General features: G+C 39.7%; 1 protein-coding gene across 1 annotated transcript; it reads right to left on the bottom strand.

The window, feature by feature from the left end:
- Nucleotides 1-3,477: 3,477 nt before the first annotated feature.
- rfx1a (regulatory factor X, 1a (influences HLA class II expression)) lies at nt 3,478-17,468 on the bottom strand. The gene is made up of 18 exons (XM_037688337.1): nt 17,310-17,468; nt 14,960-15,340; nt 14,210-14,319; nt 14,012-14,107; nt 12,995-13,092; nt 12,463-12,856; nt 11,562-11,743; nt 9,620-9,739; nt 9,284-9,411; nt 8,671-8,789; nt 8,078-8,184; nt 7,802-7,953; nt 7,236-7,333; nt 6,810-6,959; nt 6,174-6,382; nt 4,153-4,306; nt 4,023-4,068; nt 3,478-3,942 (listed from the first exon to the last, which is right to left on the bottom strand). Exons 2-18 carry the CDS (start codon nt 15,318-15,320, stop codon nt 3,782-3,784), a joined length of 2,685 nt encoding a protein of 894 aa, XP_037544265.1. The 5' UTR covers nt 15,321-15,340; nt 17,310-17,468; the 3' UTR covers nt 3,478-3,781.
- Between the last annotated feature and the right edge of the window lie 1,844 nt (nt 17,469-19,312).

The following is a 19,312-nucleotide window of genomic DNA, read 5'->3' as shown; positions in this document are numbered from 1 at the left end:
CCTTTAAGAGTTTTGTAAAAACTGAGACTATTCTTTTGTTTTAGTAATGAGTGAAGTGTACAAATGTTCTACTACAGTTGGACTTTTTCATCACTAGGTCGTCCTGTTGATCCTCACATTATTCAGACAAGTCTAAACATAGATCAAGTATTTAAATATATTTTAAAAAGTTATTCTAACGCAACACATTTGTTGATAATTCTGTTTAATGACACGTTTCCCCCACCTAATGCTGTGTTTTATTGAGGGAATGTAGATGGGGTAGAGGTTGTATGGCAAGCCCTTTAAACATAAAATCAGATTCACCACGCTTACATTCCAAATATCTGAAACTGAGTTATGACTAGACATATTAGTTATTTAAGATATCTTTAATTATATTTTGACTAGTCAAAATACTTATTTGAGTTATCTCTAATTACATTCTGATTAGTGTAAATGACGTCAGATTTACCATTGAGTTGTATGGAGGCTTCAATTCAAGATGAATAAACTGAATTTTGACTAGTCACAAATACAGTTCTAGATATCTCTAAGTTAATTTTGACTAGTCATTATTTTCTTTCAAGATATCTTCCTTTTAGTTCTGACTAGTCATAATTACGTTCGAGATATCTTGAATTGTAATTACGGATGTTTGACCCTTCAAATGACGAATCAGGTGACGTCATTTAAGATATACTGAATTACATTTTGACTAGTCAAAATTCCTTTTAAGATATCTTGAATTGTTATTCTGACTAGTCAGAATGTAAATACAGATATCTTAAATTAGCATTCTGACTAGTCAGAATGTAATTGTTCCTAGTCAAAATTCAATTTTAGATATCTAGAATGGAACTACAGATAGTCAGGCTACTCGATTTTATGTTAAAAGGGCTTGCCATACACTCAAATCCCCAGTCACTGCACATCTTGTCGTGGCTCCAGCACAGACACCCCCAACAGCCCATCACACCACCCAGGGGCAGATAACACAGAAAGCCAACCTCACCATTGCATGGGGACATACAATGATAACACATTATTATTATTATTATTATTATATGCATGAACCATGCTCTGTTATTTAACTATATTAATATAGACTTTATAACGTGTTCCTTTACTATGAATTATATATTTCTATGATTCTTTCTGTATTTTATGATCATTTTTTATGTGACTATCAGTAGGAGACAGCAGAGAAGTCATCTTTTATCATGTTGGAGACTTTTGAATGTTATGCTAGACACAGTGATTTATTCCCTGTAAGAATCATAAAGACACGTTAACCTCCAGCAGCTCCCTGTATGTGCTGCTGATGTTGTGAAAAACACTAGGACCAGGCGAAGGGGATGGGGATGGGCAGGCTCAAAAGGAGTTTTCTACAAACCTAACCTTTTCATTTCGGGTCAGAAACACAGACGAGGCAAGACACGAGTAAGTTCTGTTTGTAATATGTTGACCCTCTGTGAGTTATTGGCTGTTCTCCAAAGCTTTGTATTAAATTTGATGAAGTCTACACCTGATCATTTGTCTATCCGTTTTTTCCACAAGTACTTGAATGCGGCTTAAACATCTGATCCCAAATGATTCAAATTTATACTTTGAGCCGATTTATTAAACTTCTCATTACTCATGTTCACTGTTAATATTTTGTCCTCTGATGATTATTAAATCATAAACATTTGACTCAACGTGCCTGTTTTACCATAAACTGTGTTTTCTACTGTTTCTAGATGTTTTAGTTACTAGATAAAGTTACTAGATAAAACTGTGTCAGAGTGTAGTTAGAAAATCCCCCACCCACATTGATCTTTAGCCACAAAGGCTATACATAATGTTATATACAAATTATGCTTTCTTGAACCTTCAAGAAAATAAATATGGACAACGAGAAGCGAATATAATGTTAAAAACTTCTTTATTTTATATCTTTAAAATTAAAAACATCTGATTTGCATTCTACCTCCAAAGGCACAGTCATACTTATAGCAGACCAAATTCATAAAACACTGCCACTAAACATCTTTTGTTTTCTTTCCTCCGTTTGTTTTGTACTTTAGAAACAACACACTATAAAAAAATGACTAAACATGTTTACTGGTTAAACCATGTTGATCATAGAAAGACTGGAGTGATGATGTGTAACCAACTGGACGAGCTTTGAACTCCATTTTCTAGGATAATGTGCTGGTTTGAAGCTGCTGACGCCTGCTGGAAGCATGCAGCTGCTCAGAGACAACGCATAAAACAATTCAGAATGAGATGTTTACACTAACCAATTCTCATGACGAGTGTTCAAGAATGAGGATGTTCGAAGCAAAACAAAGCCGTTAGGAGGGGGAGAGGGGCTGGAGCGCAGTGAGATGGAGGTGGTGGACCGTGCAGACAAAGCTGTCAGGTTTCACACATCTCACCAAATTCTCTGAACTGCGCCAAGCGATACGAGATATTTGCACGTCATCCGACACCTCCACCTCACTTCAAAGAAAACGAAAACCATTTCAGACAACTCCGCCATGAGTCGACGTGTGCAAAGAGGCTGGGCCTGGGCCTGTTTGTGGGAAAGTCGTCAGGTTTGAAACAGGATCGATAACTGAGTGTACAGTCACAAATCAATAATGTACACAAAGGTTGCTTACAATGTGTGACCACACAGCACCATACACAGCACAAGAGGTTCACTTCGTGACAACAAAAGGTCAAAAAGGTGGTTAAATTTACAATAGAATATATCAACGTTCTCACTCAGGCGCAGGCCTCTGAAAAACAAGCAGAACTTTACAAATCACAAGAAGCTGGGATCAAAGGAAACCGGTTTGGCACACGTGGAGAAACATTTTGGAAAAAAGGCAAGAAAATAACGTCTCAAAGGAAAACGAGGCCACAGAGGAAGTAAAAAAAAAAAAAAAAAGGACGGGATTAAAGCACTTTAAACATAAAACAGAACACATACAGTACCTCTCTCATGAAATCACGTGTTCAGTAAATCAGTGAGGATTTTTGCAGCAACTAACGAGTCCCTTTTCCACAACCAAAGCTGTTTTTTTTTTTGTTGTTGTTTACAAGTGTGTAGAAGCTGCAGCAGGCACTCCAAAAACACGTTGTTTTCCTTTACAGGCAAATAAAATCAAAGAGGGCTTCTGCACACCTCCCAAATCAAACATTTATAAGAAAATATCTACAGAAACACTTTGCATGACTCAGTCACACAACCACGGAAACACACGAATCAGCGCCCAGGATAAACAGCAGAGTGGTGCGCACACACAAAGCTTCCCTCTGTGTGTCGTCTTTCACCACTAATCACTTAACAAATGAGTAACAACTAAATGTAAGCTCCAGTTTACGCCCTCCCTGTAGAAGTTACCTCTGTACACACATTGCAGCATTTAAAGACCACCTACATATGGCAGTGAAAACCTCAGGAGGGTCTTATTTCATTGTGAGGCAACAGGTTGCAAAATAATGACGTAAAATAAACATGCCTGGCTTTAGTTCTTTTTTACAGAATTATACAACTGAGGGTTAAGATGTTTTGTGGTTCTCTTTGTTTTTAGAAGCCACGCCCTATTTTAACAACAGTGACGGTGGGATAGATGAAGGTGGTTGTGCCATCCAGGCAGCAGCAGTTAATGACCGAGTGTGTTCAGACTGCATGTGCTTCCACAACAGTACACGGCGAGTGTTCACAAACATCGACAAGATCTATTTACAGATATCAAATGTATAAATAAGTGTTTTTTGTTTACATCTGTGTGTGAGATGAATATTAGCAGCACACGTGTGTCACTGGTTAGTTGTCAGCTGAGCCGGTGGTGAAGAGGACTCGCTGATCAGTTCTGGCTAACTTAGCAGGCGGCTCCAGAGACTCCTCCCCGAGCCCGGCCTCGTCGGAGGGAAGAGACAGCTCCTGACCCTCTTCCTCGCTCTCCTCTTCTTCTTCCTCTTCTTCTTCTGTGGTTGGAAAATGGAGATGGTTATGGCTAAGTGAGGGTAGTCAGTGTTGATGATCAAGCAGAAACAAAAGCACAAACCTTTGTCAGGATCCAGCGTGTTCAGACCTCGACCTAAACTGGCAAACTAACGGCAGGAGGAAACGAGATTAAAAACGGCTTCAGTTATTGCAGTGATTGTGTTTGTGTCAGTGTGTGCGGTTACTGATACCTCTCCCATAACAGCAATGGGAGTCTCTCCTTTAGCCTGGGCCACTCTGTGCTCTATAAGGTAGTACATGTACTCATCGTACAGAAGACGGATCAGGTGAAAGGAACCAAAACTGGCTGCGCTCCGCAGGGTCAGGTCTCGGATCACCATGGAACTGAAGAGCACGGATAGAAAGAAAAACCTGTTATAGCAATTCTCTCAATAAAAATAGGAAGTAGTACGTTTCAGTGTGTTACTGTGACACATCCATTGTATAATGTCCTCATTTCTACATCCTCAGTTTCTATTCTCAGCTTCTGTCTTAATGTATCAAACATCAGGATTGTGAGCAGAGAACAACAGACTGGAGGTAAGAGGAAGTGAGGTGAGAGACATCCATCAAACTGAGCAACAGAGTTGGATTAACAGAAAAGTGTTCATAATTAGATCCATATTTACTTAATAATCAGTTTACAATATGAGAATGTGTCATGTTTTCTTTAGACAACAGATGCTATTTGGACAAGCATTAATGATACACACGCCCTCCTCATAGCTCCTGCAGCCTCCTGTCACTTCAAGTGCATGCTACAAAGTGAGACATTCATCTAAATATTTTTGAAGACTGATTGCTGGGTCACAGGCAGGAAGAGGGAGATCAGGAAAAACAAATTAAATATGGTGAGGCTCGACTCCAGTGCATTTGTACTTGTTGATTTTTTTTTACAGCAACTACTTTCTCACACAACTGAGTCCATTTTCAAAATGCCTTTAAGTGTTGTCAAAAGGGCCTGGCTGCACTAACATTCTGACAAATAAGAAAATAAATTGGTTCCTATTTCTTTACATCTGTGGCAACACTCTTCAATTCAAATATACTTTATTAATCCCAGAGGGAAATTAATTATTGCTGTAGCTCATCTTGGTTTCATTAGACTGGTTCTAGATGTCTTTGGGCAGGAAGGATCTCTTGTAGCAGTCCATCCCACAGCGGATCCGAAGAAACTGGCTACAGACGTCAATCCGTCTACCCAGACCCAGCAGACCTCTCGGTCCTCTTGGGCAGCAGGACTGCCTCATTGTCGGGCAGAACTTCACCCTGAGCGATGGCCATTTCTCCCAGCAGCCTGCCACGCCCCTTGTTGCCGCAGACTTAACTGCAGGTGCCGGGGGATGATCTTGGTCCTCCCGCTGTCACAAGCTGTGTTTCCCGCTACCTCCAAGATCTCTGCAGTCAGGCACTCGAGCACTGCCTCCAGGTAGATGGGAATGCATCCACGGCACCTCCTTTTCAACTCATTTGGGATTTGGGGCTGTAGTTAAGATGTGAGCTTTTGAGATGTTAATCAGCTGCTCCCAGTTGTAGAAAACCACCCTGTTGTTATAGTTACGCATCATAACAAATGTCCAGACGTAAAAAAAGTTTCAGTAAAAATCCTGCCAGCAGCACAGCATCTGATACCAGAGGAAGTAATCATCTGAAAAAAGCGATTTGCATTCAGAAAAAAAAAGTAATTAAAATTTTCAAAAGCAAAATCTCAGAATGAATATGAGAGCTACTCCAACATGCTTCCACCTTGAGCGACGCAATTCTGGAAATTCTGGAGCAATTCTTAGAGATGTAGCGACTAAGTCTGAATTTGGTTGTTTTCAGTAGTGAGAGATTTTGAAAACTGAAACAGGTTGTTAGTGAAAAGGAACAGAAACTCCTTAAAGGAATCACTCTTTAACCACAATGACAAACTTAGCTCGACATTTCAGTGTCTAATCATGTCACACCTACTGTACATCTATAAACAGAATGTTTGATTTTTTACAAACGCTGCTCAGAATTAGGATAATTCAAATACTGATATCAAACTACCACTAGTGTTATTTAAACAAGGCACATGCTGAGCATGTGGCAAGTACACACATCTACACTGGAAGTTATTTGGTGACTGGAAAAAGCATGTAATATGTTTGTTTCACTAAATCCAACATCAACAAGAAACACAAATAGTTCAGTCTTGCTCTTTCTTGTCTTCTCCCCCTAGTTGTACCTGTAGAAGGACCACTTAAGTAGGAAGAGTTTGGCAGCTTTAGGGAAAGCAGGGCTTTGCTGGTAGGGCTTCAGGACCTGGGACACCACACCATCAAGCCATACAGCCCACTGCTCCAACGAGTTCTGCTGCTGGAGGGTCAGCTTGAAGTCCTGCTCGAGCCGCTGAACCACACGGTCTTCACACCTGCACACCCATGAAGCCTGCTCCTGCAGAGGGGGATCGGGACAAAAACATGTCAGTATCATGCAGTCATACCTGACATTGGTTTTACCTGTAGAGGACAGAAAGGTGACTTCATGTTTGCATGGAAAATCCTTTAAAAGAGACCCCAGGTTATAGTCAAATAGTATTAGTTAGGATCTAAATGAAATACTAGATTCTTTGTACCTTGAAGGAAAGTTTCTGAGAAAAAGACCAAATGTTTCCTGGTTTCAAGTTTAAAAGTACAACAGAATGATTGAAACTGGCTGCAGAACTCATACATCTAATCTCACTGAAACCACAACCTACATCAGAAATAGTTGCATTTGCACAAAAATAAAAGCTCTGCAAGACTCAACCACTGACACTAAAATTCATGTGAGACGACACACACGCATGCCCCAAAAGCACTCTTTGAGATATTAAACCAACCTGGACGTTAGCAAAGTCGACACGGTTGAGGTCAGACAGCATCTGGTTGATCTGAGCTGTGTTCTGGAGGACAGCACGGGCCGCCTGGGCGAGGTGGTTCAGACTGGTGTAGCGACGCAGCGTTTGGGCAAAAGCATTGGCTGATGTTACCTGAGAAAGAACATGGAGGTAAATTACGACTCATACTTCAAAAATACAAATAACATGATCAAAAATGTTAAATATCTTATTGTAGTATTTAAAAAAACAGAACTTGTTAATCTGACTTTTTAGTTTGGGATAAAGCTGCTTTCAGGTAGTTTGAAGAAATTATTTTGATGCTGCTTATTAAAAAAATCTTGTAAACTTCGAATAATCTAATTTTTGACATGCCGATCCAAGAACACGCTGCTCTCTCAAATACACGCTACAATAAGAGAACGGTACCTTGATGCGAACCATTTCCTCGGGGATGTTCATCATGGCGTTTGTCAGCCAGCTCTCTAGGCTTTTGGCAAAGTTTCGAATGGCTTGAGTTAAGGCACCTGGATGTTGCAAGACAGGTTAGATTTTAATAGAAATGTATTCAACATACGGTTTAGATGAAACGTCAAATTGTACAGCTGAGTTTCTAGTGGGAAAACTGGTTTTATGGTTTTATAAACAATCAAAGAAAACATCTAGTGTATCCAAATGATGTGGATGTAGACAATTATTTGACGACATTGCAGTAATATAAATAAAAAAACACTATCTGGTAATGCCAGTAATTTAGTTTCCACAGCAAAAAGTGTTTGCACAATACAGGGATGATTGATTTATTTTATTGTCAAAGGCAACATTTCAGTTCAAATGTTTCATTCAGTTAAAAAAAATCAAATGAGTGCCAACTTTCTTTTTTTTATTAAAGGGTGATCCGACAAATATTGACTTTATTTGTATTTGTTCATCATAAATATTTATCAGGAAACTACATGTCTGACAACATGATATTACTTCCTGCAGAGCCTTACTGGGGATGGGTCTGAGGACGTCAGGGATGAGGATCTCCACCAGGCTCTGGTACAGGCTGTTGTCACAGTCACGGCTCCAGCGCAGCACTGGCTCATACTTGCACAGCAACACCAAGCAGGATTTTGGGAGACGCTTCTCTGACTCATCGTGACTGTCAAGGCAAACGGTTAACAAGGCAATGATCCTGTCACTGCAGTAAGACGTTTCTATTCCATCTAGTCTGGGCAGAACCAGATTATTAAATGAACGCTAGCCTGCAGGAATAAATAACTCACACAGTCATGGTGACATCTCCAGCCTGACTTTGACTGAACCTCCAGAAGGTTTTCCACAGAGTCTCCACCAGAGTAAACTGCAGATTGACCATCACATCCACTATGGCCTGAGAAGATAAAAAAACGTCTTATGCATTAACAGCTAACAATGAATGATGACAGAAAGGCAGATTATCAAGGAACAACACTCATGATGGTGAAACTGCCATCTGGGACCCTCACCATTTGGCATCTTGATTTATTTTGGGGCTGGATGTCGTGAATATTTGAACGAGCCAGTTTATAGTTACAGAAAAGTATAATCACACAGATCAGGAAGAGTAATCCTCAATGAACACAACATAAGAACTTTAAAGAAATAAACATTTTTTTATTCTTCCCCCACCCCCCAAGTAAAATCTATAGTTTCCAGAGCTATTTTTGAACCAGCATCCATCAGTGGGATTCCACTTAAAGGCATATTTGCATTGAACTTAAGAACTAAAGAAAATAATTTAGACAATATTTGGGTTCAGGTTAGTAGAAAAAAGGTAACTGTCACAAATACAGTAAAGGCATCCTTAAGTGAGTGCAACAAACTTTTTTTCCTTTACCTCACAGTGTTCTCTGTAAAGCAGCTGAAAGCTCTTTATGTGCTCAAGTTCAATTCCCTCTGGCAGAGTCTTCCCCTGGAGATCGATGTCCGGAAACTCTGGGAGAGCTCTGGAAGCATCTGGACAAAGACAAGAATCAAATCACATTAAATCTAATGTCAATAACTCCGAGTGGCTTTACACTGATTCATCATAGAATATTGAAAAAGCTGATTATGCATATCTGTTTGGATGGGAAATAGAAGTGTCCAAAACCAAGCTTCAACATATTCAGAATATCTCATTGTTATCTAACTTAGTGTCCTCTAACATCAACCCAGGTTTTCCAACTCCTGGATTTGTGTGTGTTCATGTACAACAAGCTGTCTTTTATATATTACTGCCATAACATTAAAACATTAGTAGACCTGACCTAATCAAAAGATATTTTATTAAACTATTGTGCTACAGGTGTCAGCTGTTATTGATACAGATACACATCAAACTGAATAGGTAATACTAGTACAATACATTTAACATTAGTATAATAATCAAATAGGATGCTTAAGTTTGTAATTAACATTTGGTAAAACTCTTCATAATTTATTGAAGTTTTCACAAAATGTAACCTCACCAAGGAATTGCTGGTACTGCTGAACTTGGGTGCTGATGTCCACATGTCCTGATCCCTGCTGCTGTTGCTGCCCTGATCCAGCTGCTGTACCGTTGGTCATTCCCTCAACTTTGTGCACAGGCTTCAGTCTAATAGGAACAAAGAAAGAAGTGCATCAAGATCTAGAGAATTATGAGCAATTAAAAACGGAAACATAGTCTGAACATTGTGCAAGAGGAGATAAAATAAGATTCAATAACACAACTTATAAAGATCATGGATTCTGGAGAACAGCAAGATGGCCAAAGTGGTTTAATGATAAGAAAGATGCGTCTAAGTATGTGTTTTTGTTCATACCTCTGTTTCTGCGAGAATGGCTGCTGCCTCATGGCCAGATGTTGCTGGTCTTCCATCAGACGGAGAAGAGAAGAGCCTGCCTTAATTCTCAGCCCATAATAGTGGTATTTAGAATTACCCCTAGCAGAAGCAAATAAAATATACTATTTAGGAAAAAAATGAGAAAAAGAAGATGGTGTCATTTTTAAAAACAATAAAAAATTAAGAATGACTTTTATACACAGCACCATAGTGAGGGATATTATCTGCACATTACAAGTTATATACAAACCGGATTCCAAAAAAGTTGGGATACTAAACAAATTGTGAATAAAAACTGAATGCAATGATGTGGAGATGGCAAATGTCAATATTTTATTCGTAATATAACATAGATGACAGATCAAAAGTTTAATCTGAGTAAATGTAACATTTTAAAGGAAAAATATGTTGATTCAAAATTTCACAGTGTCAACAAATCCCAAAAAAGTTGGGAAAAGTAGCAATAAGTGGCTGGAAAAAGGAAATTGAGCATATAACGAACAGCTGGAAGACCAATTAACACTAATTAGGTCAATTGACAACACGATTGGGTATAAAAAGAGCTTCTCAGAGTGTCAGTGTCTCTCAGAAGCCAAGATGGTAAGAGGATCACCAATTCCATCATTGTTGCGCAGAAAGATAGTGCAGCAATACCAGAATGGTGTTACCCAGCGTAAAATAGCAAAGACTTTAGAGTTATATTCATCAACCGTGCATAACATCATCAAAAGATTCAGAGAATCTGGAACAATCGCTGTGCTTAAGGGTCAAGGCCATAAAACTCTACTGGATGCTCGTGATCTCCGGGCCCTTAAACGTCACTGCACCTCAAACAGGAATGCCACTGTCAAGGAAATGACAGAATGGGCTCAGGAATACTTCCAGAAAGCATTGTCAGTGAACACAATCCACTGTGCCATCCGCCATTGCCAGATGAAACTCTACAGTGCAAAGAGGAAGTCATTTCTAAGCAAGCTCCACAAGCTCAGACATTTGCACTGGGCCAGGGGTCATTTAAAATGGAGTGTGGTAAAATGGAAGACTGTTCTGTGGTCAGATGAGTCACGATTTGAAGTTCTTTATGGAACACTGGGACGCCATGTCATCCGGACCAGAGAGGACAAGGATAGCCCAAGTTGTTATCAACGCTCCGTTCAGAAGCCTGCATCACTGATGGTATGGGGTTGCATGAGCGCTTGTGGCATGGGCAGCTTGCATGTCTGGAAAGGCACCATTAATGCAGAGAACTATGTTCAGGTTCTAGAACAACATATGCTCCCATCTAGACGTCATCTCTTTCAGGGAAGACCCTGCATTTTTCAACACGATAATGCCAGACCACATTCTGCAGCAATCACAACATCATGGCTACGTAGGAGAAGGATCCAGGTACTGAAATGGCCAGACTGCAGTCCAGATCTTTCACCTATAGAGAACATTTGGTGCATCATAAAGAGGAAGGTGCGACAAAGAAGGCCCAAGACGATTGAACAATTAGAGGCCTGTATTAGACATGAATGGGAGAGCATTCCTATTTCTAAACTTGAGAAACTGGTCTCCTCTGTCCCCAGACGTCTGTTGAGTGTTGTAAGAAGAAGGGGGACGCCACACAGTGGTAAAAATGGACTTGTCCCAACTTTTTTGGGATTTGTTGACACCATGAAATTTAGAAACAACAGATTTTCCCCTTAAAATGGCACATTCTCTCAGTTTAAACTTTTGATTTGTGTTCTATTCTGAATAAAATATTAGATGTTGGCACCTCCACATCATTGCATTCAGTTTTTATTCACAATTTGTTTAGTGTCCCAACTTTATTGGAATCCGGTTTGTAAATGAGATGCCAACAGGTGCCCTATTATATATATAAATGGTCTAAAAGTTCTCTGCAGCTCAGTTTGGGTGACTGGTGTGATCTTACCGAGTGCCCAGGCGTCGTGTGCGAAGCCCCATGAACACTGATCGAATGAGTTTCCCAAAAGAGGCAGCATTGACAGGCTCAAGTTTCTGCTCCTGGCAGTGCAGCAGGTAGTGGCAGTAAAGGGTGGAACGTGGCAGACTGACTCCTTCAGCTGTCTCATAGTTGTCCAGCAACCACTGTACCTGACGCACAGGCAATTAGAAAAAGACAAGGAAATAGCTGGCGCAATTAGAAAAGTCTGCAGACATCAGGATGAAAATTCTGCTAAAAAAAATGTGAGCTTAATAACAAACATTACACATGGTCAGAATAATATAATGTACATGCATACACATTTTCTTATAAATAAATCATACAAACACAAATTCACTCATATTTACTGCTGGGTAAACAAACCATTCCAGAATGAAAACACATCTGTGTGCGTGCCGTGGCATACAACTTTGGTATGCAATGACTCAATGACCTAAAGAACTGATGGGATATCTGCTGAACATATCTTAGTTCATATTATCCTATGGGACTTAATATGATGAATTTGGGATGAACAGAATAGTGTTGAGGCATTTCAAGCAGTTTTTAAATGCCCCTCATTACATGCACTGCAATGATATGAAAATGATGAGGTCATGGTTTTGTTTTCTTTGAGGAGGAAATCACAGAAAAACGATTGTTTCTTGTCAATTTTAGCGTTATATTAGTTTATCCTCTGCTTTCTCTGCACCACATATTTAATTGTGCTTTCCACTTGACAAAACTCCACTATGACATCATCAGTGTGCGCCGTTGAAGGTTTGTGTGAATGAGAACAGAACAAGAAAAAACTCCTGCGTCTGGCACCTCTGCATACCTTCTTGTCTGCCGACGGCACGCTACTCTCCTCGCCCTCTGTAATACTCACAGTGGCTGGGGAGGCACGGGCGGTGTGTGAGTAGCTCTGACTGTTCCCAGCTGCCGCTCCATTACTGCTGCTGTTGCTGCTGCTGCTGCCACCCAGCATGTAACCCCCCTGGATCACATAGCTGCCCGCTGTGCTACCGTTAGTGCCCGCCCCCTCCTCTGAACCGTTGGTGGTACCCCCTGCGGTCACCACAGTGGCCCCTCCCCCTGCTGCACTAGTGGGTTGGGCTACAAACATGGACACACCTCCCGTGGTACCAGCAGCCACAGAGACAGTCAGAGATGAGCCAGGAGACGATGCCTGTGAGCCTGAAGTTGGCTGAGCTTCATAATACTGGCCAGCAGTGGTCTGGGTGTACAGGGGGGTCTCATTGTAAGGGAAGGTGCTGGAGCGACTGGATGAAAGACATATAAAGTTTATTATAAACAGTGGAAAATACAAGACAAATAAACTTTTTTTTTTTATATATATATATATATATATATATATGGACATTTGTTAAGAATATGATTGGAAACAATGTTATTCTAACATGGTGCTTGTAGTGTAGTTGGTGTCCCCTTCTTCCACATACTGTACTTGATTGGCATACACATGTTGCACCGGCACCGGTGTGAGCTGCTGCTGGACCTAAACAGTAATCGCACACACACACACAAATATCCAATAAATCCTTGCACACCAGAATACATTTTCTCAACTGCTCCATCAACCAAGCATCTTAACTACTTCTTTTCTACAGAAAACTTGACATTTCTCTGTTCCTACAACTCAATAGCAACACTTTCCCTCGTTTCCCTAACCTACTTGGAAAATGACACCTCTATGTGGTCTGAGCCCTCTGCAGTCCATGTAGTTTCCTGATGCCAAGGTCATATATTCAGGATATCTTGCCAGGTACTGAAGCTGCTCTTCGTCTAGTCTCCTTTCCCTGGCTAACATGAAGACGTCTGTAGAAAGGGGAAGCTAAAAAGTAGCAACATGGACAATAAATACAGTGAGCTGACTAGTTTCAAGCTAGAATGAGAGGAAGTTGTAAAAGTTGTTTTTTTTGGTCAGAGATAACCTAAACATAATCACACATTTTATGACATGAAGCTGTAATGAGTTGTTGAACTGTAAACGTTAATAAAGATTGACAACGTGGTTTTGGACACTGCCATGATGTATTTTTGAAGCCAGCATCTGTACACTTTGAACATGACAGCTGTACTGTCCCCCCTACACACACCCCTAATGTGCAAACAGGTTGACACTGTCAGTGTGTAACATGAATTTGATTTCTTAAAGCTTCAAATAACTAATTACAATTAAATTTAGAAAAAAAAAATCTAATTGAAATCTACAGCATCCAGATCATAACTATGCGACTCAACAAAAATCGACCGCTGGAAACAATGATCTGAAGTTTTTGGCCTAGAGGGGGCGCGCGCCCTTACTGGCTTCAAGTTTCGGCATTCCACTTCCGTCTCTGGTTACAATTTACCTGAATGGTTTGCACTTTACAAATTTGTGACGTGTTGGTGTGGTCTGTGTGTTTGCGACTTACGTCCTGTGTGATGTGAACAGGCTGCAGATTGGTGACACTCAGCTGTGTGCCCGGCTCTGTTTTGGTTATCTGGGAAGTGGCCTGCACCACAGACCTCTGTTGAGAAGAAGAAACTCTCAGCACAGCAAGGTTTAAAGAGCAAAATCCAAACAAGTTAGGGCTGTATTTGTGTGGGTGTACAGTATGTGTATGTTTTACCTGCTGGGCTGTCTGTACTTGCTGAACAACTTGTGTGGGAACTCCTGTCTGTACAACAGCTGGAGGTGGGCTGGAGTCTGACACGCTGTCACTTGAGTGAAGGGAACCCTCTATAAATGAAGGTGGAGTCAGTACTTTTCAGGCAAATAATTTTATTGAATCTTTTGGCCCATTTTCATTTATGTTTTGTTACTCCGATTACATCCTGTCTGTTCAACTTGTGAAATGGTTTAAATAATTAGTTTTACTTTTATTTGTGAAGGAAAATAAAACTTCAGATTAAAAAAATATATGACTTAGTAATACACAGTACTTTTTATTTTTATAGGTACATTTTGAAGGTTTCTAAAAATAAAAAAAGACAGAAAACCTTGCAATCAAATGCGTAACTCCTTCATATGTCATTATTATCCTTTAAGGACATCTCAAGACATAGGGATCTTGAGACATCCTTTACCACGTCTGATTGCCTATATTGAAGGTAATTCCCTGAAAAGAAAACTGAACTTTTTTTTTCTTGACTCTTGAAGAGAAATTGAAAAAAAAAAGGTCATTCAAAAAACCTTCTTAAGTTCTGAAAACTGAAATATACTTAAAAGTCTTTTGGACTTTTATTAAAGCGCATCTCAGTCATCCAGGCCGTGCTAATCCTAAACCTCTGTGCAAATTTTTGATTATAAAACCAGACCGTGTTGTGTTTAAGACTTTCACATGATTTATCATGAATGGTATGTTAAGTTCAGTGATTACCTGTAACTGTGACAACAATGTACTGAGGCGTGCTTTGAGCATTTCCAGATTGTGTGGGGGAACCCTGGATCTCTGCAGTCACATACTGTGCCTGAGGCGGCTGCGCCTGTGCAGCGGTTTGGGTTTGACTTGCAGCTGTGGGCTTCTGAGTGGTGAGGGAGGACGTCTGTTCAGTAGGAGTTGTTTGGCCCGAGGGTGTGACAACAGTGGGAGCGGCCACGGTAGTCTGAATCTCTGCTAAAAACTGAGGGGTAGTTGCAGAGGTGGAGGAAGCGTCAGGCTGACCTGGAGTCACAGTAACAGCAGTCCCCTGAGTTTGGACTGCTGGTGGGATCTCCCCTACGTAGGCTGAGGTGGCCATTACAAGAACTGGTAATCACCCTAGGAAAAAAAAACCACACAAGATAACCACTTCTGGTAAACAACAAAATCCTTCAAATTAGCAACATAGCTGGACTGGTATAGTTTTTTTTTTTTTTTTACTAGGCATAACTATTAAGAACAAAAAAGAAAAATGCTTAACATACAAGTAGTACTTCTTTGTTTAATTTATGTTTGAGTTATAGCCATAAAATGACACTTATTTGCCATCTTATGTTTAGAAAGTGGAAGTGCTGATGATCAACTATAAAACTAATCAGAATAAGAGGTAAGTTAAGTACCGGTACTGCTGTGGAAGACCAGTTGGTGATGCAGCTAAACTAAAAACAGGATGAGGGAGAGAAACAATTGAAGGGAGCAAGTATCCCGGTGTCTCATTACCTGTAATGTGATCATGCCACCTTTAGCCTTTCAAATCTGCTGAAAGAGTAGGGAACATCCCTTACCACATCCACTGGATGTTGCAATCCATCCTGTCTTCATGCTTTGTGTCAAACATCGAGTGACTAAAATCCTAAATATTTATAAAGCTGGCCCGTTAGACGATTAAAAGAAGGATCAATAAAATGACAGAGGAAAGGTTTCAAATCTTTTATCGCTACAAAATAGTGTAGTAGAGTGCAGAATAGTGTATTCAGTTATAAATAGTCATATTACAATCATAAATGTAGCACAAATTAGCCTTCAAAACAGGCTATAATATAGGTAGGAAAATATTACATCTCTAAAATCTGACAATAACACTTTAAGTAAGAGTACACATAACTAATGTAGCAATGTATTTTAAAGGTGTGTTGATGCAAATGAACAAACACTTTCAATGCCGTGTTTGACTATAGACTTCAAAAACCCTCCATGTGGTATTTTGACTAAAACCAGCAGAAAATACTTGCAAATGTTACTGAAAATACACCTTTATATGTTCAAAAACAAGAGAAAACTCACATGAATAACTAGAAACTGCTACAATTGATCTAATTTGATGTGTACAGTAATTATTCAAGATTCATTTCCCACTGGAAATGTTATAATGCAGTATTTACAATGCAACTAATTACTTTGTGACAGATTAAGTTATCAATGATAACAATCATCAGACAGTTTCTAATTCATTACAAGAATAGAATAGCTGTTGTTATTATTAGTAGTGTGTTTCTGTGATGTTCCGTTAAAATTAAAGCATTAAATCTCCAATTTACAGATCTTTAGGCCTAAAAAAACTTGGTACAGTTAAAAGTTATTTCTTTAATAAAACTGTCAACAAAGAGGGTAAACTACCCTTCGACCTGCTGAGCACCTGTGCAGAACGCCCTATTTGGCCACGCCCCTTACACGTTAGACGTCTGTCACCTGCTACAACTGTTTCTAATTTCACTAATTATTAAAACGCTTTCTCATTCTGAGTAATAACACAAAACATATACGGCATTCCGCTTTAATTGGACTGTTATTCATTTTAGGTAGGAGAAAATCTAACTACTGTGTTTCGGATACTGGCAAAACCTAGCGTGCTAAAAAAAAGCCATTTTACTGTACAGTACATGCCGAAAACATCAATAATCTTCAAATTGTGTACTTTCGGTACGTTAGCTGATTGAAATACTGAGCACAAGCGTGTCGTGACACAGTACTGATGTAAGGCAACTTGAGCAGCAAGCTAGCTGGTCTCTACAACAACCGCCATTTTGTAGCTTTTGCATTTGACATCGCCATAACAACGGCCTGCTGCTTGCCTATGCATCTGTGGCTGCGTCGTCATGGCAGGCGAGACTCTGTCATTCCATTGAGACTGTGTACACAATCACCCCCGCATTCACGAAACGCAGCTAACGTATTTTCAGACCAACGGCTAACGTTAGACTAGCCTCGCTAGGAGGCAGTAGCTTGTGTTATGATATGGCCACTGAAACAACAAGGAAAACACAGCACAATTCATTCAGGCGTTACAGAATAAAAATGTTGTACGTACCTAAAGCTTCACCTCTGGTTTCTCGTGTAAATCCTCCCTCTGATAAATTGTCTTTTTAAATTTTTATTTTTATGGCGGATTCTGTTGTTGTTGTTGATTCTCGTTGCTGGGTTCTGGTCGCCAGGGCTACCGTGGCTATGGCGCTTCGTCCTCACCAGGGCAACTGTTGCTACCCACCCGCTCCCTTTCCTCCCCCTTCCTCACTCTGATTGGCTGAGGGCTGCCGAATTCTCTTAAAGTGACAGTGTCCCTACAATTATTTTACTACAAAGCCTTCCACACCCATTTATATGTTCACTAGGATGGCGAATGCTGGATCAAGTAGAACAACAGAGCAGGCTTGTTACAAGTCTTTTTTGTAAATGAGTCCTCGTGACTCAATGAGACTAACCTGTATAAAACTGGTTGAATGAATGAATGAATATTACTGGGAGTATGTTTACTGTTTAAAGCTTATTTTAGAGTCATTTCATACACTTGTTATTTTAATCCCATACAAGGCCTTGGGTCAAAATTAGGTCAGTTTTAATAATGGGGCCTGGGTTATTTTGATCCAAGGGCAGTAAGAGGGTTAAGCAAGTCTGTTTCATCTAAACATGCTAAAACTATATTCAGAGATTAATGTCATTCACATCACATGTGGTACATGTGGTGGAACGAAATTATGTACACAGGGTCCCAGTTACATCCAACAATAAAATGTAAAACAAAAACAGTAATTAGTTCTAAGATGCAACTAAAAAAAACATCTGCTAAAAATATGTTATGCACTAATAGCATAAAAACAATAAACACAATACGCCGAACAGCAGCACGAACATGAGTGTGTGTGAGTAGATGAGCGTAAATGAACATAGCAACATGAAACAGATCAGCAGCAACATAATGTGATTTTTCACAGTGATTATCTGGTTAGATGTTCATGAGTCTAACAATCTCAGGGTAGAAGCTGTTCCTCAGTCTAGTGGTTCTACATATAATGCATCTCAACCTCCTTCCTGAAAGGAGCAGGGCAAAAGGTGTGTATGCTGGGTGAGTGGGGTCCTTCATGATGCAGGTGGCCTTCTTCCTGCATCTGGAGATGTAGATGTCTGTGATGGTGGGGAGGCTGACTCCAACAGACTTCTGTGCAGCCTTCACCACTCTCTGCAAAGCTTTTCTAATTCTAATCTGTCCGATTCTGTTTTGGTTATTTGATAAATACAGTATTTAAAAATGCAATTCACCAGGTTCCCCATCTCCTGCATTTCCTTGATTTATAATGCTTTTTATTTATAATGGATAACATAGATTTATAATGAAAATGTTGTAAACATACTCTTGCTTTTTATAGCAAATAAATGTTTCTGTATGTCTGTAATACATCTTGTTTCAATTCCAGCATTGCAATAGCGCTCAGTTAACAAGTCAGCACTTAATAGATAAAAGGATTTCCAATTATCTCTACATGGCAGTGTGTTAATGAGTGTCAGGGTGACCACGCTCCCAAAATGCCATTTTGTTTGCTTTTCATCATTGCATTAATTACAGATTCACCATCTCCATTGTAATTGTCTAAATGAGCAACCTTTGACTGTGTGGCTGCAGATAAAAATGTGTTTTATATCTTACTGACTCATAATAGGACCTCGGTGTTATCTGTTTTTGAAAATGTCACTGGACCTGTCTCAGGCCTTTTTTTCACCTTTTGGCAAAGGGCTAACCGAAAAGACAATTAGCAGAAAATGAAACCCATGCAATCAGGTGAGAATTAAAGATGGTAAAACCCATGTAGTAGAGAATCTTATCAGGGTAAACACTGTCAACACAAAGTCTAACATATTCAGTGTTTAAGCTAAGTTGTGCTGTAAACAAATTTACATGATTTCTGTCTCCAGGATACACTAAATTCCTTTCTTTAGTAAACAGAAATATCAATTTATTGCACATTGGTGTCTATGGTGTTAAATCAAATTTTGAACTATTTTGAAAAAAAAAAGAAAATATTAATATTTCTTTTGTAT

Source organism: Nematolebias whitei, chromosome 15 (assembly GCF_014905685.2).
Source record: "Nematolebias whitei isolate Nwh7 chromosome 15, NemWhi1, whole genome shotgun sequence".
In the NCBI taxonomy this organism is placed as follows: domain Eukaryota; kingdom Metazoa; phylum Chordata; class Actinopteri; order Cyprinodontiformes; family Rivulidae; genus Nematolebias; species Nematolebias whitei.
Note: the sequence above shows the minus strand (reverse complement) of the source record. Positions and strands in the feature narration are given on the sequence as shown.

Bases quoted from the DNA above. Each gene is read 5' to 3' on its own strand.
- rfx1a (XM_037688337.1), bottom strand. From the start codon at position 15,320: ATGGCCACCTCAGCCTACGTAGGGGAGATCCCACCAGCAGTCCAAACT. The intron at 12,857-12,994 runs GTTAGAATAACA...TCTTTCATCCAG, and splicing joins AACTACACTACAAGCACCAT to TCGCTCCAGCACCTTCCCTT. The intron at 8,790-9,283 runs GTGAGGTTACAT...GTCTTTGTCCAG, and splicing joins GCAGTACCAGCAATTCCTTG to ATGCTTCCAGAGCTCTCCCA.